The sequence below is a fragment of the Euleptes europaea genome, chromosome 16 (assembly GCF_029931775.1).
Source record: "Euleptes europaea isolate rEulEur1 chromosome 16, rEulEur1.hap1, whole genome shotgun sequence".
In the NCBI taxonomy this organism is placed as follows: Eukaryota; Metazoa; Chordata; class Lepidosauria; order Squamata; family Sphaerodactylidae; genus Euleptes; species Euleptes europaea.
The window spans coordinates 40,380,213-40,401,268 of NC_079327.1; the positions used below are offsets into that span (position 1 = coordinate 40,380,213).

Here is a 21,056-nt window from a genome sequence, read left to right on the forward strand (position 1 = left end):
TATTCTTTCTTTCTCTTTTAGATTAGCTGTTATTGTTTTGCCAACTTATCAGATGGATTTTTTAAAGGTTCCTTTTTTGTATAGCTGCAATATGAGTAGGGGTAGGGAAAGAGGCTGTCCGTTTGAGTTTTCGAACTCCCCTACTGTGAAACAAAGTAGGAAACTTTAATTTTGGTATAAAGACCTCTAATGGGTTTCAGGTGCTTCAGGAGGCTGCATTAAAATGTTGTGGTGCTAATGGTGTTGAATCCAGCTGCCCTTGTAATTCTCTTGGCTGTCTACCTGGTGTTACTGCCTCTTTAGGTGAGGGTTTATATCATACAGGTGAATTCTGCTTGCTACCAGAGATGTAAAGTTCCACAGAACTTGGCACAAATAGAAATGGTGGCACAAATAGAGTTGTGACAAGTATATGTGATAAGGATACATCCATCAGAAGGAGATGTAAAATAGTTATTAGGCTTTCTCTGTTCTGTGAGAGAGTATGCTGGATTGCTGGATGGGATAGGGTTGCCAGTCTCTAGGTAGTAGCTGCAGATCTCCCAGAATTACAGCTGATCTCCAGGTAAAAGAGATCAGTTGTCCTGGAGAAAATGGCTGTTTTAGAAGGTGGACTCTATGGCTTTATACCCCATGAAGTCCCCCCCACCCTCCCTTTTCCAGTAACCACCCCCCAAATCTCCAGGAGTTTAACAATGCAGAGCTGGCACCCCTTGGATGGGGGCAGGCTGGAAATGCAAATGAAAATCTCAGGATAAATGGTATTTACTTATTTTATTTATTTAAAACATGTTTAGGCTGACTTTCCATCCAGCATAAGGTCCCTTAGGCTACTAACAATAAAAGCTTAAAATAATTTCATAACATATATAGAAAAACAATTAAAAACAATTAAAACAAACATAGACACATGAAACAGGAAGGCGAGTCAGTGAGAATAAGTGAACAAATTCCAGACGAATTTAAAAAGTCTTCACCCGCTGATGTAGTACAATTATATAATGGAACAGTATAATCTCCCTGGGGAAAGAATTCCATAATTTTGGTGGTATAACCAAGAATACCCTTTCTCAGGTTGCCACCCATCTAACCCATGAAGTCAAGGGCACCCAAAGCATGGCCTCTGAAGATGAGTTGGGTAGATTCATAAGTGAGTAAGTAGTCCTTAAGGTATACTGGTCCCAAGCTGAATAGGGCTTTGAAGGTCAATACCAGCACCTTGAATTGGACCCAGAAGCAAACTGAAAGCCAATGTAGGTGGGATAACACTGGAGTTGTATGGTCCTTATGACCCACTCCAGTCAGGATTCTTTGTGCCAATTGTAGTTCCACGCACTCTTCAAGGACATCCCCACATAAAGCACATTGCAGTAGTCTGATCTAGATGCTAGGAGGAAAGGACATTGGCTGTGCTTGAAATTAATTATGGTAAATGTGTATGTGTCAAGCAAGAGTAAATGTACCTTATTTATTTGGGCATGCAAAAAAAGGCATGAAAATGGCTACAAAGGAATACATGAATTTAGTATATATTGGAGGGTAGACTCAAAATGGGATGAATTTGGCTACAGTGTCTGAGAAAACTCTTTTGGTTACAGATTAGAAAGAGTGAAAGGCTTATAAAGACTGATTACTAAAGTATTTGTTTTGTAACTTTAGGGATAAACTGTATGTGATGAAGACATCTGAATCTGAAGATTTTCCTGATTTTAGTTCAAAACAGCATGAGTGATTTCATCAAATCAAGCCCTTGTATGCTTTTTTTTCAGTTTAGAGGGAGGGCGGCGGCGGCTCAAGATGGAGAGCCTCCTCAAGCTGCCTTCATCCCGCCCTGCTGCCTCCATGCTTCTCCCCTCGTTTTACAGCTGTCATTAAACACACAGCAGCAAGCCAAGCATGCCCCATAGGGCCTCCTGAGCTCTCCTGTCAATTGTGAGAGTTGCCACGTCGTTTTTAAAAGATGAGTGAGCTGCCCTGTCTTCAGGGTGGGGGCCGCAACAAGAAAACTGAGGCATAGGCTGGTTCACTGCAAAATCTAATGTGACATGCAACCACCTCATCTGGCCTCATTCATTTGGGGTGGAGGGAAGATTTAGTAACATGAAAATACCACAAAAGTACTATACCTCCTCCTTTCCAAAACCTACATCAGAACCACTCTTATATCTGTCCTACATTTTGTGGGCCTTTGAAACTTTTTTTTTTTTAAAAAGAATGCTCTTGATCATGGATCTCTCATTTCACATCTAGTTAATTTTCCTTTTATGACTCCACGGTGCACCAAAATTCGGGCTTTGGGCCTATGTTTAGAACTCTGTTCAAATATACAATTATTTGATATTTTTTTGGAAATACTCTCAGCTTAATCTTTTGACTTCATAGGATAGCTGCAGGAATAAATTAAACAGAAATGATGGAAGATGTTGTAAATGTCAAAAGGATTAAAGAATTATTTGTAATAAAACATTGTGAGGTGAAATGAACATGTAGATGCCACTTTAAAATATATTTCCATCTTCACAGCATTTAATTGCAATCATGTTATTGTAAAGATGAGAGCTAGCATGGTGTAGTGGTTAGAGTGTCAGACTAGGAACTGGGATACTCAGGTTCAAATGCCAACTACCATGGAAGCTTGCTGAGTGACCTTGGGCCAGTCACACAGTCTCAGCCTAACCTACCTCACAGGGTTGTTTTGAGGATAAAATGAAGGAGAAGAGATTGATGTAAGCCCCTTTGAGTTCACACTGAAGAGAAAGATGAGGTATAAATCAAGTAAACAATAAATAAATAAATAATACTTGCCTAACCTCTGCATGGGCATTGTTCCCAATTGTTCCCAATTTGGTACATCAGAAAATAGCAAATAGTGAATATGAATATTATTATATTTTAAGAGGGATGAGTTGAGTTGTAGACATTTTGTATCATTGCCTCTGCTTCTGATTTGATAGATTTTGATTGTTAAATTTTGGGTGTATATGCATGATTATATAATTATAGTATGCCATAGAACTATATATTTCTGATTTTTTTTTCATTTTACAGTATATTTTCACTATATTTTTCACCACCATATTGTGGCCATACACACATTAGAAAAGTTAGTTAATAAAGTGTGTCTTGATCTCCCTCTTCCACACTCCCCCCCCCGGAAGTTACCACAATCATTGAGAGTGCCGTATTGTCACTGAGATAATGGAACCAAATGTTGTGCTTTAAATGGGAAGTGATTTTATCTAACCAGAAGTGATTTTACTATTATAAGTGCATGATGTGGTTGATTTTTTTTTAAATCTGTAAATTATTATGAATGTGATTGTTGTTGGAAGCTGCCCTGAGCCCAACTATTTGTCGGAGGGTGGGATATAAATGGAATAAAATTAAAATAAAATAAACTTTGTTCTAATTTATTAATCAACTAAAATGTCACTTGATTAACAATTAAAGTGCTCATCATTTGTAATCTTAATATATATTTTCTAGACAACATGCATATCTTGCTTGGTGCATTCATGAATTTCACCGATTTAAAAATCCTTGTTGTGGTGTTTCCTTGGTGTTAAGAAATCCTTCTAAGTTACTGCCTCTATACAGAAGCCTTTTCCTGTGATCCCTTCCATTCTATCCTTCAGAAAGCAATTCAGAATCATGTATGTCAATTATCTCTTTGGGCAGTATTATCTATAATTGATCCTCAGAGTTCTTTCCGTGATGTCAGTTAGTATATACAATAACGTTTTAAAGGGGAAACTCTCTGGAAAAAAACGACAATGATTACATAAGATGTTATATGCTGTGGAAGATTTTAATATATATATATTTTCTTCCTTATTTTTTAAGGAGAGATTCTCCATGTGTTAGATCAATGGCACCTAAGTGAGAAGACTCTTGTGTACTTCACATCAGACCAAGGAGCACATATTGAAGAAATATCAGTCAATGGAGAGGTCCATGGTGGTTATAATGGAATTTATAAGGGTATGAGTAATCTAGAGTTCCTCATTATCATGTCAAATGCTATAGAATCATAACATTTCAAGAAATCACTAGCCATAGAGTCCAGAACAGCCAAATTTTCACTGATCAACCCACACAATCCATATTATAGGATGTACTCAAATGAAGAAAAAAGGCAGTGCAGGATTGGCAAAAACAAAATGTTTCAAATTATACAGATTGTGAGTTCTTCAGCCAAAACAAATTTTGATGGAATTTGATGGAATTGAGCAAACTTTACTGTCAGACTTTGAGCATACAGTCAGACCTTGGGCATCAATAAGATTATCCTTTACCATTAACTAAGACTCAAAATATCAAACCAGAAACAAAACCCTGGAAAATCCATGATCAAATATCCAATGTGCTTTTGTTCCATATATAGCATCTATTAGAAGAAGGCCATTTGTATTGGGCCAGCAGCATGTGCGGGAGAGGATTAATTCTTTTACTATACTCCTGACTTCAAATTACCTCCAAGAGCATCAAAACTGACCCTGCATAAATGGCCATAGAAATTGGAGCATAACTTTCATTCACTATAATGCTTGTGCCACGGATGCTCAATTATGTATTTTCAGTGTATGAACATGTAAGTGTGAATCCTTAACCCTTTCATCCATGATGCTGGGTCTACCCAGAAATAATTGGTACTAGCCTCACTCAAAAGCTCTCGACAGATCTTTACAAGTTGAACTCAGTCATTTATCCTGATGTTCCGCCAGATCAGAACTAATAATAAAACATAAAAGCTTTTAGAATAAACTGGCTCTAGCTGACTGAGCTGAATAAAAATGACATCATTTGTATAAACTGTGAGAGCTCAGGTTGTGATGTTCAAGATGACCTCAATTTAAGGTGTAAAAGAAAATACAGCATTCAGTGGTTCATCTTGAATCAGGGAACTACAAGTGAATTCTTTTGTTCTTGGGGACAGAACAGCAACAGTCAAAGATGCCTGTCCCCTCCCTCAGTTGTAGAAGGAAAAGCAAATTTCTGTTGTGGTTTCCTCTTTTTTGTCTATGCCAGCGTGGTGTAGTGGTTAAGAGCAGTGGACTCTAATCTGGAGAACTGAGTCCGATTTCCCACTCCTCTACTTGAAGTCTTATTGATGTTCAGCTGTAGTCCTGTTTTGGCACTAAACCTGTATTTAGGGACAGAAAGACATTGGGTGTCTAAGTGGGATATCATCGGAAAGCTTCGGATGATAAAAATACTTTTGCATCTAAAATTATCAAGCTTGAGCACCTGATGAATATGTTAACGTTTTCATCTTTAACATATTTCCACATACAACGTATTGGATCAGTCCTACCATTTTGTTCTGCTGGGACATGTATGTCTTCAGCACAATGATTCCACTTACTTAATGCTCTTGCATCAATGAAAAGGAAGTGTTCTTGTGCTAGAGAAATTTGTGGGTAAATGGTAGGAGCCAACCTGTTATACCATAAAACATATACATCATGCTGGATATGTCCTCTTATTTGTAATGTAAAAGTAACTGAACACAGCCAAGTTAACGTCAATTTCATTTTTTTTTTACAATTCCCTGTTTTATTTCTAGCATGTAATATACTACATTTTGCTTTAAAACATTATAACTTCAAAGTTCTGGTTTCTTCTACTTTAGATAAGTGACATGAAATTAAAGACTGCCTTGATCCAACATTTTTACTCATCAGAATGTAATGCATTCTTAACTCCAACCAAGACTCAGTGAAAAGAAATTCATATTACTGCCACCTTGATTCTAAATTTAACCTCTATTACATTGCCAAGAGGATACAATTTTTGCTAATATTGCTTTCAGAAAATTATTGCATATATTATCCTCTCAATTTTAGAAACAGTAGCTATTTCTATCATTTGTAAGTCTTCAATGTATTTCTAACACTTTCTGGTCAAAAGGCCATTTCTGCTGAACTACTGACCTAATTTTTTAATTTTTTTTAGGTGGAAAGTCTACAAATTGGGAAGGTGGGATTCGAGTGCCTGGTCTTCTCCGCTGGCCAGGAGTTGTTGAGCCAAATACTCACATAGATGAGCCAACAAGCAATATGGATATATTCCCTACAGTAGTTAAGCTTGCTGGAGCATCTTTACCCAAAGACAGGTATGAGATATTCTAAAACCATTATTTTTTTTCCTTCTACTTGGGCAACAACTACTTTACTTATATACCAATAACCAATAAAATCCCAAGGCTCCTGCTCGCCAGAGGCTGCATTTTGATTCAGCTGAGCTGAGCTGGGGACTACAGGCAGGGGTGAGTTTAAACTTTGCCTTTTTTAAACGCTGGGAAGCCTAACTAAACTGAGAATTTAATTGAGGTTTGCTGGGAGAGGATTGTGGTTGTTGTGCCAGTGGGTGATTAAGGTTGATTGCTGCCTGAAAGCTTGATTGTTACCTTGTTAAGTGGGGCTGTTGTGATTGGAGCTTGTGTGAGAGAGGTGGGGGCTGTGTGCATTTAAATTCCAAGGCTCTTGCCCTGTGGCTCTTAGCCTGTGAATCGTGACTGGGAATCTGTGGAGTGAGTATAAAATCTTGTTATCTTGACAGAGTAACTCGCTCCATCCAGTTGGAGTACCAAGCAATTTGAATATCCCTGTGAATTAGTAGCAGATAGCTGCAGGGCAAGGAACTTCAGCATTCAGTTCTTATTTGGTACAGGCAGAGTGCAAGAGAGTAGAAGGCAGGGTTACAACACCAAAGAATAATATAATAATTAATTAATAAATAAAATACCATTTATGAAGGTAGAAAGCCAGCAGGGGTCGGGGGGCTATCCAGTGTGCTGCATGGAGTCACATGTATGATTGTCTGCCTGCTGGACAGAAGTCGTGGGTGTGTGCTCGGTGCAGGGAGCTCCTGGCTCTCAGGAAGCGAATTCACTTCTTTGAGGCCAAGGTAGCTCAACTGGAGGAGCTGAGGCAGGCAGAGAGAGAGGTGACTAAGGACTCCGAAGATGAAATAGTCACATCCCAGTGCCAAGGTGACAGCAACCTGCCAGTCACGGATGATGGAGCCCTTGGGGAAGGAGGCCATCTCACCGAGGTAGGGGAATGTGGTTCTCTAGAAGGGACCTCTTCCTTGGTGGATGAACAGATATCCTCTCGTACTGAGGATATGCCTCAGAGAGGAGGGGGGCTTCTTGTAGTGGGGGATTCAATCCTTAGGAATGTAGATAGCTGGGTTTCTGGCGGGTGCATGGACCGCATGGTGACTTGCCTGCCTGGTGCAAAGGTTGCGGACATTACCCGTCATATAGGTAGTCTGGTAGATAGTGCTGGGGAGGAGCCAGTGGTTGTGGTGCATGTTGACACCAACAATGTGGAGAAATGTAGTCCGGAGGTCTTGGAATCCAAATTTAGGTTGCTAGGCAGGAGACTAAAAGCCAGGACCTCCAAGGTAGCTTTCTCAGAAATGCTACCTGTTCCACGTGCAGGACCAGCTAGGCAGGCACAGTTGGTGAGTCTCAATGTGTGGATGAGACGGTGGTGCAGGGAAGAGGGCTTTAGATTTGTAAGCAACTGGGCAACATTTTGGGACAAACCGGGCCTATACAAAAGGGATGGGCTCCACTTGAATCAGGATGGAACCAGACTGCTGGCGCGTAATATAAAAAAAGTGGCAGACCAACTTTTAAACTGAACCTGGGGGGAAAGCCGACAGGAGCTGAGTTCAGGCAAACTCAGTGCATACGGACAAAGGGAAAATTGCTTCAGATTGCCCACATAGGAATTACTTAGACATGAAAGGGAATGGGAAAAAAAAGATGGATAGCCACTTAAAGATGCCCAAAGGCACATGTCAGGCAAGTCGAAAGAGAGAAAAGTGTGGAGGTGTTTCTATGCTAATGCTAGAAGTCTCCAAGCAAAAATGGGAGAATTAGAGTGCATTGTTTTAAGAGAAAACATAGATATAGTGACCATTACAGAAACCTGGTGGAGGGGAGAGAACCAGTGGGATACAGTCATCCCTGGTTACAAACTGTATAGAAATGACAGGGAAGGGCGTATTGGAGGGGGTGTTGCTATGTATATCAAGGAAGGCATAGTGCCTAATAAGCTAGAGACCATAAAAAGGGCAGACTCGTCCACAGAATCCTTATGGGTGACGATTCCGGGCCCCAAAAGAGATTTAGTACTGGGGATGTTCTACCGGCCCCCTGACCAAATGGCTCAGGGTGATCTTGAGATGGAGAATGAAATTAGGGAAGCATGTAAAGGTAATAAAGTAGTAATAATGGGAGACTTAAACTTCCCTCATATTGATTGGATAAATGTATGCTCCAGACAAGCCAAAGAGATAAAATTTTTAGACATCCTAAATGACTGTGCCCTTGAACAGTTGGTCATAGACCCAACCAGAGGGGAAGCGATCCTGAATTTAATACTCTGGTGCTGCCGGTGACTTAGTGCGGGATGTGGATGTAGTTGAGCCAGTTGGCAATAGTGATCACAATGGCATCAAATTTAATTTAGATGTAAGTGGGAAAGTGACTGGGAAATCTCATACAATTACCTTTGACTTTAAAAGAGGGAACTTCTCTAAAATGAGAAAACTGGTAAAGAGTAAAGAGGAAGTTGAAAAGAACGGTTAAGAGGGTTAAATCTCTTGAAAAGGCTTGGGGGTTACTCAAGTCCACATTACTAGAGGCTCAGCTAACTTGTATACCGCAGGTCAGGAAAGGTAGTAATAAGTCCAAGAGGTCACCACCATGGCTAAGGGGTAAGGTGAAGGAAGCAATTAGAGAAAAAAAGTCTTCCTTCAGAGACTGGAAGGTTTGCCCAAACGAGGGGAACAGAAGCAAACACAAACTTGCACAAAAGAAATGCAAGCAGATAATTAGAGATGCAAAAAAAGATCTTGAGGGGCTTATTGCTAAACACATCAAAACAAACAATAAGAAATTCTTTAAGTATATTAGGAGTAGGAAACCAGCTAGGGAAGCGGTTGGACCATTGGATGACAATGGGAGTAAAGGAACTCTAAGGGAGGATAAAGCGATTGCTGAAAAATGGGAGTGGACATATTCATGGAGGAGAGGGGTATTCATGGTTATTAGTTAGAATTGATACTGGTCATGCTGCATACCTCTAGTATCGGAGGAGCATGCCTATTATTTTGGGTGCGGTGGAACACAGGCAGGATGGTGGTGCTGCACTCGTCTTGTTTGTGGCTTCCTAAAGGCACCTGGTTGGCCACTGTGTGAACAGACTGCTGGACTTGATGGGCCTTGGTCTGATCCAGCAGGGCCTTTCTTATGTTCTTATGTTCTTCCCATATTATGTACTGTGCCAAAATAACCTTTGATTGTAAAAAATAAATTGTCTAATAGGTGTCAATATCTAGCACCCAGATGCATTAGAGCCTTGATGATTTGAGTGGTCCATGGCTTAGCTTCATTTTGTTAGTATAGACAGGATGTTGGGTTGGATAATAATTAAGTACCTTCAAGTCACAACCAATTTATGGTGACCCTTCACGTGGAGGTTTTAAGGCAAGAAAAGAGCAGAGGTGGTTTGCCATTGCTATCTTAAGTGTGCTTCTCAGTGAACCATCAGCTGAAATTGTCAGAAATCTCCAGTTAGAGGATGAGACAGTAGGATCAGATGTGAAAGAACTCAGCCTGAAACCCTGAAGAACTGCTGCCAGTCGGAGTAGACAGGCCTGACCTTGATATTCCAATGGTCTCTCAGTTTTAAAAAATCTGTTTCTATGGGTTATTGGCCCATGGGACATGGCACAGAAACATACAGCTTTAACAGGAAAATTTGCTCACATAAGGGCATCTTTGAATCCATGCCATTATTCTGTCAAGATGTAACAGGAATCTGGAAAAAAAAATGCAGTATAGAAATGAAAAAATGTTAACCTAATGCCTCCCCTATTACTTTCTTATGGACATATTGGGCACAACAGAAGTATTCTTCATCTTAAGCACTACTTCATCATTTTCACAACATGCTAAACAGCTGAACTTCCAGGTCTTTCCCACAAGTCTTTCAAGTGTTCTTATCATTCATTGGTGGCAGTGTTTTAATTACTTTCCTTAGCTAAAGAAGATGGTTTTTCTTCCTGACATCACTTTCTTACCTACCTTACATGTTCCTTTTGATCAAGCTGTAGATGCTTAGGCATGATGCCAGCATCATTCTGCTCTTTCTTATATACAGTCAATAAATCACCAGCTGTGACCTCCCCCCCCCCCCCAATCTAAAGTAATACCATCCTGGTGTTAATTTACATCATGCAAATTTAAAATGGATTTTCCTAAATTCTGAGTGTCTTTCCCCCTCTCTTGTTCCAGCTAGCATGTTTTAGGGTAGATTTACTATATACTGTATTTCAAATTTAAAGGTGCCAAATCCTGAAACACAAAATTCTTACTTAGAGCTACATAAGTTATGCTTAAGTAGAGTCCATATATTTATCCAAGATATACAGCAATACGTTTATATAGGACACCATGCTAACAATACTCATTGTTTGGCTTCTACAAAGGGACGTTCTGTCTCACCAATCTTTTAGATTTTTTTGAGTAAGTGAACAAGTGTGTAGACAATGGCTTTTGACAAGGTACCTCACAACAGACTCCTGAGTAAACTATGTAGTCATGGGATAACAGGACAGGTTCGCCATTTCTTCTGTTTCTCATTTTCCTGAATAAAACACTTCATAATTTTCTGACTGGAAGTGCCCTAATCCAGTCCACTTTAGTCCACTCACTCCCAGAACTGCAATGTTTAAACGTTCCATTTCTCATTTTATGATTTTGAGCTTACCTTCATTCATACTTCTCACATTCTGTATTTCTATCATATGTGTCAAACAGCTTTGGACTTTCCTTTCACATCCATTTGCAGCAACAACTGAACATCCTTTTGGCTTTAGTCCAGTTGTATCATTAAGAATAGTTCTATTTTTACTTATCCTCTGCTCTTCCCCAGTAGCTGAATGAGTGCCTTCTAACCTGGGGGTTCCATTTTCCAGCACTATATATTTTGTTCATTTTTTATTGTCTCATCATGGGGTTTTCAAGGTTCTTACCTTGATCAGAAGTGGTTTACCATTGCCTTCTTCTGCACTTTACTAACCAGGGTTAGTTGAAGTGGCACTGCCATTATCTATTAAACATCCTCTGTCGATGTAACTTTCCACTACTGCTTCTTCCCAGTAGTCAGAAAAGTGCAAAGTGTTTTACTTGGGAAATGAGAAACACAGAAGAAACAGAGTTGCTCTAATAGTGAGGTGAGATGTAGCACAAACATTCAGGGTCTATAATGCAACATCTGACCGAATAATATCAATCAGATATTATCAATCATGGAAAGCCTATCAACATAACCATCATTCAAGTTTATGCCCCAACCCATTCTGGATCCCATAATATCAGACCCCCTGACCCAATCATCACCAAACGTCGGGGTTCATGTAAGGAGAATCTCTTGAAGCTACCCTGAAAATTCAGGAACTCTGCCTCCAAAAATGCCTCCTCTAGAGCTCATTAAAATAATTATCATAGAGAAAAGCCTGGGTAAAGTCAAAGCCGAAAAAGCGGAATATTTATGTTTATTCGGCTTTTCCAGGAATTGCCTATTTGACTTCAGGGTGATCCCCAGGTTTTGGCATTCAGTAAAACCGAAACCTGAATATTTCTGAAACTGCTAATTTCAAGTTTATTTTCGGTTCGGGTTTATCGATATGCACATCCCTATCCAGAACTTCAAGGTTGACAATGAAGAAATTGAAATTGTTCAAGATTTTCCATTCCTTGGCTACATCATCAACCAAAAAGGAAACTGCAACTAAGAAATTAGAAGGAGATTGAGACTGGGAAGGGCAGCCATGAGAGAACTAGAAAAAATCCTTAAGTGTAAGGATATGTTGCTGGTAACCAAGATCTAAGATAATTCATGCTATAGTATTCCCCATTACTATCTGTGGGTGTGAAATATTCCTTTTTGTTCCTTCCCCTAGCAACACAATCATGCACAAACACACAGACTTGTCTGAGCTGCTCCATTTTCAGCTTAAAAAAATATTGTCAGAATACCTAGCACCTTTTCCTCCAGAGTGGCTTTGACTGAACTGGGGGAGATCTTGTTTAACTAATTACCTCCACTGGCCATCTGTCAGCAATTCTGATTCTATGACCTTAGGCAGATCATGAGAGGGAGGGCATCTTGGCCATCTTCTGGGCATGGAGTAGGGGTCCCTGGGATGTGTGGGGGGGTAGTTGTGAATTTCCTGCATTGTGCAGGGGTTTGGACTAGATAACCCTGGTGGTCCCTTCCAGCTCTATGATTCTATGATTCTCTGAACTACAGGCCAGAAAATTCCTGGAGATTTGGGGGTGAGCCTGAGGAAGGCAGGGTTTGGGGAGGGGAGGCACCTCAGCAGGTTATAATGTCATAGAGTTCACCCTCCAAAGCAATCATTTTCTCCAGGGGAACTGGTCTCTGTCATCTGGAGACCAGTTGTAATTCTAGGAGATATCCATCCCCCACCTGAGGCTAGAAACCATATAAGGGACTCACTAGTCACTACTCTGAAGATAATTACTTCTAATGTTAGTCCCTTATGTACCTTGACAAAAGCTTCATCTTGCAGTCAGTTACATTCCCCCCCCGCTCTCTAAATTCTTTTTTTTTTTCAATTTAAAATCAGCTTCAGCATTTGTGGATTGGGATAGATGATGAAAGGCTGTTTAATCCATCCTTCTGGTGTTTTCCAGTCAAAAATAGCCTCTTCAAACAACTTTTTAACCTGCAGGGAGTAAGATCCAGCATTTCTATATCTTTGCCTCTTTCAATGAAAAAGGTGTTTGGCAACAGTGATTTTCAGTTAAAAAGTGACAAGAGGGGAAAGGGTTTTTACTTTATTTATGTGTATCTTGTCTTCCTGTTTGAAAGGAAGACCCAAGGCAGCTAACAATAACTGTCAAACATCCTCTAATGAAATAAAATGTTGTCATCAATTAAAATTAACAGCAAGAAAATCTCAGGGTAAAAGAGCCTCTCCCCCTCTCCCCCGTAACTAGCAGCTTATTGAGAATATCACCGGAAAAGGGGGGTGGGAACAGAACTACCTTTAATTTTTAACTTGAGCCATAAACCACAAATAACACTTCCCTATGCCTATGAAAAAGCCTCATTAAACTCTCCAGGATAGAGTCAATGAAGTTCTATTGATAAGGTTTTTACTGAGGAATTATTCTTTATGCTAAAGACCCAACTTTCTCATTAGGCAAAATCCCCTGGTGAATTTAGTATTGGGAGCATCTTCTGCTCCAGTAGTGAAAGAGATAGAGGTTCCGTTATATGTATTCTAGGATAAAATCCTTTGGTTTAAGACAAAAATTAAGGCTCTCACAAATTTGCTCAAGCTCCAAGCAAGACTTCGCACATTCACACATATTGTGCTATGTGAAACACAGATTCCCTGTTCCCACACTTCTTCCTCTTCCTCTGTAGGTTGGGGTAACACTGCAGGTGAAATCAATGCAGGGGCAGTGGACATCTTCCTGCCCAGTAATCCCATTTTTTTTTCTTAGTATGGTTTCATTTGGGTTGAATATACCTGGTTCATGTATAATACTCACCATACTAAATTTGTGGCAGAATTAAAGAGAATTACAACAAGTAGCCCATGTAGGTTTAAATATATTTTACTAGGTCATTCCCAACCCATTTTGAAATATAATTTCCTGGAGGAGTTGTGTAGCACTTCTATTTTGTTATAACTCTGCATTTATGATAGGAACAGGGCTCAAAGCTTAACTAAAGAAATGGCATGATGCTATTTGTTTTATTCAATGGTAAATTGTACTGAGTTCATTAATGTTTACTCTCAAATAAATGAAGTTAGTATTGCCATTGTAATCTGGTCAAGAAAAATCAGGCACAATCAGTCATCTATCCTTGAACAATGTGTTTTTCATGCCATAGTTATCAATCCAGATTGTGTGTATGTCCTGGGCTGGGGGTGGACAGGTTGTTCTAAGACATGGAAGTACATAAACAGCATGCTCTCACCATTATATTTGTAACATACAGATATCAAACAGGAATGATAAAAGAACAGCCAAGACTATTGTGTACATAGTAGGGTTACTCTTTGCCATTTGCAGTCTCCCATCCTTAGGCCCCCATTCTCACTCATTTTAGTGGTGGGAGAAAAAATAGAGAGAGGATAGCATTGATTGGGATGCTGTAGGAATTTCCCCCAATCTCTATGTTAAAGACCACAGAGATTGGTGGAATTTCTAGCATGTTACACAGAAATGACATAATGTCCAGGAACCCTCCAACCGAAAGTGATATCTGTTCCTCTGTGCCACTCTAGAAATTTCCCCAATTTTTATAGTAAAGACCATTGATATTGGGGAAATTCCTAGAGTGGCACATTTCTTTAGTTAGGAAGTGATCTCCCTCCCCAAAATGTCACCATCCCCAGCCACAATCCCCCAAATTTCCCAGCTTTTGCCAGCATGGGGCTACCTTGGTGTATACTGAATAACAAACAAATTTGATGCAACGCAATGTGGCAGAGGCCAAAAGACACAGTGTTGATTTTGCAATGTCATTTGTTAGAAATGGAAATGCATAATTAATATTTCTTTTCACTAGGAAACACATGGAATCCTTGTTCTCATTTTAAAATGCTTTTTTTATATAGAATTATTGATGGACATGATCTGATGCCCCTGCTTCAAGGCAATGCTGTCCGATCCAAGCATGAATTTCTCTTCCATTACTGTAATGCACATTTAAATGCAGTGCGCTGGCATCCAGGAAACAGTAAGTCAAATTGCCTGTTCACATTTTAAATATTTTATGTAACTTTTATTACAACTTGAAAAGAATGGTGGGGGTGGGACTTGGGCTATAGTTTCAGATAAATTGCTTTAAGTGTCCAACCCTTCTTCATATTCCTTTCATCTCTTCTTTTATCTTAGGACAAAAGCCTGTTACTATACAGTTCGGTATCAAACAATTAGTTTGATGCAGTGCAACAAAGTTTTCCATTATCATTTATGCTAAAACTCTGGCATCAACAAACATTTTGAAAGCATTGGGGCAGATGGACAAACATATTAACATATCATGTGACCTTATGTTAAGACCTTAATAGCATTCCTAGCTAATAGGACATATGAAGATGCCCCGCACTGTGGGACCATTGGTCCATTTAGCCCAGGAATGTTTACTTACTGATTTTTCTGTGTAGGATTTCCTGATGTCCTTTTACAGCTTATATGTATTTATACTATTGAAAGATATCAAATACAAAGGATATGAAGTCCTGGGACAATTCACAGATCATAAAAAACACCACCAACTTAAAAGAAACCTTTTGTGCTATGAACATTGAAAATGTGAACCAAAGGTTAAATAACTTATCTTTTTTCTAGTGATGGGTGTGTTTTATCTAGCAACTGGTTTCCCCTTCTATCACATATTCCATTAGTTTCAGGCCATTACTGTCCCATGAAAATCCATGTGAAAGAATGATTCTTCAGAGGTGATAAGGTAATCACTGTTCAGAGTTCAAGTAGTGCATGCTGCACATATGCAGAGGGATCACATCCAGCCAGATATCTGCAGTGAGCCTAACATATGTATAAGTGCATTTGTGTGGGTTTTGAATGTGTATTAACCCTATATATTAAGCCTATGTATGCACTATCAGTGGCAGATATTCAGCTTTATGCATAGACATCCAGAACCAGTACTATGCGATCCCATTCCCCTCTACACATGTACAGCATACATGATTTGGGACATCTTAAAAGGGTTATGGGCCTCTTTCCTTTGATCTCATTCTATATATGATGAAAAAATGTGAACATTGCTGACTGAAGTGTTATGAGCCACCCTTTATAACTGTGGGAAAAGCTGTATAGTCATTAATGGCAAATTTCAAAGAATAGTCTTCATACTTAATATGCACAGTGTTCCACTCACACTTGCATCTAGACATACAGCAGAATAAGGCAGTCACAAAGGGCAGAATGCAGGCATAGGAGAATGGAGTCCATGCCTCTTCAGAATACAATTTGGTGGTACCATTTTAATGTAAAACATTTATGCTGCTGGCCCCCAGAAAGAACTTGATTGACTGGTTTCTTGTCTGGTACCAATCTTCACAAATACCTTTTTTCTGGACACAATAGAAGAGCATCCATAAAGAATATTCTCAAGGTGCCCAAAGTTCTTCCATGCTGCTTATCTTCTTCCTGCAAGCTATAGTTGCATAGAGAAAGGCTCTTTACACTTCTCTAGCTTGCTCGCTGTGATGTGTGGCTGATTTTATCAGCATTACCATGGGTATTCACAGGGACTCTATATGATAGAACTGTGAGCTGCATTCCAACTTTTTTCAGTTGTTCCTTAAGATGCCCGACTGATTTCACGGGGTACGGTTGGCAAGTACGGCATAAAATTATGGTCAGTTATGTGCAGTTATTTTGTAAGTGAACAAGTCAGAATAAACCTTTGAATTTAAAGCCCTTACAATTCAATATTAGGCAAAACATACAACTTCTGCCCAAAACACCAGTCATGTTTCCAACTCATGCCTCACCTTCAGTAATATCTAGTAGAACTAAGTTGTTTTTCAATCATGATACTTTTTGTTTCCCAGCCTTCCTCCAATCATTGATTGTCAAACATGCAGGTGAGGAAATGGGAAATGTCATGTCATCAGGGCATGGGTACAAGATATTACTAAGGATGTAGTGGGAGCTAAATTTTTGACTTCTTTTTTTCTTTTTTGGGCAGCAGTTGTGCAAGTTGCATTACTTTTAGTCTGGTCTTAGTCCTAAATACGATTGCACAAAAACAAATCTCACTTATTTCAACAGATTTTATATTCAAGTCAAGTCAAGTTTATTTAAAACAGTCATAGACCAGAATACAAATAAGAACACAATTAATCCATAAGTAAAATAGCTTACATACTGCCAATAAACATCTTATTAAAATACGAATTTACATAAGGCATCTTTATACTCCACTCCCCCTTTTCTTAATTTTAAGAACCAGCCAACCAAATTTGGCAACTTTACAGGTAATCTCCTGCTGCTTATCCGATAGCAGGATTGAAAGAAGAGACCTTCTATTTTCATGAGGGTAACATGCAATTATAGGCACAATCAGGGATTCTCTAATCTGCCTATATATTCTACTCAAAAAGAATATGTTCTAAAGTCTCTACAGAGCCATCACCGCACTCACATAGACAACTTCCATATGGCACGCCTCTATATCTTCCCTCTAGAACAGCTGTGGGTAGCATGTTATATCTTAACAAGGTAAAAATCCTCCTATATTCCTGGTTATCCAATAACTTATGGCATCATGACCACCCTATTCAACCCACTTATATCATAAAGAGGGCTCCTTAGCCTATTCATATCGTGCTGTCTTTCGACATCCAATATACGGAGTTTAACAATTTCTCTTGCCTGAGCATAGTCATTTGTTTTGTAAAGTTGTTTCGACAGGCCATAGTAGCTCAGTTTTTGCTCAATCATCTTACTCCAAGGGGAGACAAAGGTATCTGCCAGGGTGAGTGAAACAAGTCGCCCAGGGAAGTAAATCAGCTTAAGCCAGTAAAAAATGGCAGCGATCCAAACTCTAGCCTCGACCGTAACCATTCCAACCTCCAGTCGAATGGCAGCATTTGACACTCCAGTAGATACTTGGAGGATATTTCTTAAAAATTTAGATTGAGTTTTTTCAAGTAACATCTTATTTGCCATTATACAGAGTGGGGCTCCATATAATAATTGAGCCAAGGATTTCATATTAAAAAGCTTAATAGCGGCCGCCACATTCCTACCCCCCTTAGACCAATAAAATCTTTGAATAGCCCCCGCACTCATCTGAGCATTCAGTGAGACATGGGCTAAGTGGGCATTCTTCGAACCAGACTCTTGTAAAGTTACACCTAGATATTTATAGGTATGTACCTGTTCTATCGGGGTAGTGTCTATACGCCATGAGTGTTTTTTTGGCCTCTTAGCAAAGGCCATTATTTTTGTTTTTGAATAATTGATCTCCAAGCAGTTCTCCTTACAGTACTGGTTAAATGCATGGAGGGCCCTTCTGAGACCAATGGGAGTTCTAGATAATATTACTGTATCATCAGCATAAAGAAGAAGATGTAGGTGTTTGTCAGCTAACTTAGGGGGATGAAACGCTGGACTTCTCAAATAATCCACAAGATCATTAATGTAGAAGTTAAACAGTAAGGGAGCCAATATACAGCCTTGTTTCACTCCCTTTAGTGTTCTTATTTCCTTGGTCAGCTGACCCTGGGGATTACATCTTATTTTAATAGAGGTGTTTTCATGCAGGGCTCTAATCAGAAATAACAGTCGCCTATCTATATTGGTTGCTTCCAGTTTTTCCCATAGGATGATTCTAGACACAGAATCGAAAGCTGACTTAAGATCAATAAATGCTGTATATAGGGAGACCGTTGATTTAGAGGAGTATTTAGCTATTAAATGCTCCATAATCATACAATGGTCCAAGCATGAGCGACCCTCTCTAAATCCGGCTTGTTCTTCTGAAAGGCAATTTTCCTGTTCTAACCAATCTCTAAATTTCCATTGCAGATGTCTTGCGTACAACTTACTAATTATGTTTAATAGACTGATAGGTCTATAATTGGCTGGGTTTTCTTTGCAACCTTTCTTATAAATAGGGACAATTATTGCTAGGCCCCAATCAGGAGGGATCCTACCTGTTCTATCAACTGCAGTGAATAGTGCGGCCAGGAGGGGTGTCCACCATTCCACATTCCTTTTAATTAGGTCTGCAGAGATTAAGTCACTTCCCGGAGCTTTACCGTTCTTTAGTGTACTTATAAGATTCCTCACCTCTGCATATTGCACAGGGGGCCAGCATGGGACACTATTCAAGTTCTCAGTGGAGGGGGCTGAGCTCTCCAAGCTAGAGTAGAGGGATCTAAAATGTTTTTCCCATGCTTCAGGTAGAATAGTATTATTGAACGCCATAGCGGAATTGGTTAAACGGCTCGAGGTCAAGGACCAAAATAACGATGAGTTTTTATCCCTTATTGCTTGTGTTAGCTGTTGCCAAGCTAACTCCATTGACTCCTTTTTTTTCTTACAGATGAGGGCTTTATAATGATACTTTAAGCTCTTCATTACCCCCATCAAGGCCTCATTCTCACTACATCGATATTTAATATAGGTGGCACTAAGGGCCCTCTTGGCTTCCCTGCATTCACTGTCAAACCAGGTTTTGGAGTGTACATTTATCCTCTTTTTAAGTATATAGTTAGGCTTAGTAATCACTTTGTATATTTCATCCGTTATCTGTTCATAGCATTCTAGCTGTGTGTCAATGTTTTCATCATCTAGTAATCTCTGAGCTAAGGCATTTAGAGGACCCGATTGAAGGAGTTCTTTAATACTTTTATCAGTTCTATCATTCCACCTGACTCTACAGTGTTTTCTCTCGTAAGTAAGGGTCTCTTTGTGTGTTTCTATAATGCGCAGGTTAATATCTGGGGATTCAAACATCATGATAAGTGGTAAGTGATCACTATCATAAAAAGAGGACACCTCAAAGGATTCAACAGCTTGGACAAAGTTGTCAGATACCATAATATAATCTATAACACTCTTCCTAGTTCCTGAACAATAAGTAAATTCCGCCAGATGGTCGTTAGGGTATGAGCCATTTAAAATTAAAAATTTGCAGCTGTTTGCCATCTGTGTCATCCTGTATCCGGCATAATTTGATTTTAAATCTTTGGAGGATCTAGGAAATGGAAGAACTGGATTCCTAATTTCGGGAAAGCAAACCTTGTATTTCATGTGTAAGCTATTGTCATCCCTTCCCATCCTGGCATTAAAGTCCCCGCCAATGATCACATAAGTTGTCGAATTGACCTTTATAAGATGTCCTATGTAAGCCTCAAGCCCCGCCCATACAGTCTCAATTTGAGATTTAGTTTTAAAAGGGGGACAGTATATATTAATAATTAAATAAGATATCTGCTTATAAAATATGACCACAGCCATAGCAAGCTTCAAGTAAGGAGCTAAAACTTCAACTCTAATATTCAGGGCTGTGGAAACTAAAATCCCCAGACCCCCTTTTGCTCTACCATGAGAGGAGGGATCAGCCGCTAAATCGTATGTTTTAAAACCATTAAGTATTGGAGTATGTAAACACCAGGTCTCTTGTACAAGTATAAAATCAAGTTTAGTTAAAAAATTATATGTATCCTGATCCCTAATCCTTGCCTCCCAACCCATAACATTCCAGGAGACCAATGAAAGAGTCTGTGGTGCAGTTCCAGAGTTCAGTAGTAATGCCCCATCCAGTCAGTCGGCAGATATCATATCCAGTTGTCCAGATGAGTCTATGTATATTGAACCGTTTTTACCAACACACCAGTTCATAACAGCATTTATGGGATGTATCGAAGGTAATTCAATTTCATCCCTCTGCTGAGGCTCAATACATGCCTTTCCCTCATTAAAATGCGGGGAGATGATTGGGAGCACTGGTTGGTAGGAGCACTGCAGGATGTCCTCAGTTGATTGGAGATCAATCTGGTTCACAGGCACATCCCCCATTTTCAATAAATTACTCCTAAACTCATCCAGCCCGTTAATGATATCCTCTTGATCAACTCTTGAGAGAGAGGGAAAGATATTGAGTATTTCCTCTTCCATCATGTTGTTAAGCTCCTTACAATCCAGACTGGTATGAGTTACTGGTGATTTCTCTTCAATAGGGTTTTTATCCATCTCTGCCTGGGTAGTGTGGTTTCTCTCAGCTGGAATAGGCACCAAGGCCAAATCCTGCTGAAGCATTCCCGTCTCAAAGTCCCATTTCTTTCTCCCACAAACAGTCTGCTGGTTTGGGAGGAGGGGAGTAATCAGTAAGTTAGAAAAGGCTCTTACTGGAAAAATTCCTTTACTATTCAGCATATCCTTTTGTCTCAGCAACGTTGAGGGAATTCTTGAACTCTTGAAGGTCAGCATAATTCTCTGGGCC

At 39.5% G+C, this 21,056-nt stretch overlaps 1 protein-coding gene across 1 annotated transcript in view; it reads left to right on the forward strand.

Annotated features, from left to right (window-relative positions):
• Positions 1-21,056, forward strand: part of STS (steroid sulfatase) — a 109,201-nt gene that overhangs the window by 68,739 nt on the left and 19,406 nt on the right. Inside the window, exons 7-9 of the mRNA XM_056861862.1 lie at positions 3,844-3,981; positions 5,956-6,115; positions 14,686-14,807. Of these exons, the coding sequence (XP_056717840.1) occupies positions 3,844-3,981; positions 5,956-6,115; positions 14,686-14,807 (420 nt within the window). The remainder of the gene's footprint in view (positions 1-3,843; positions 3,982-5,955; positions 6,116-14,685; positions 14,808-21,056) is intronic.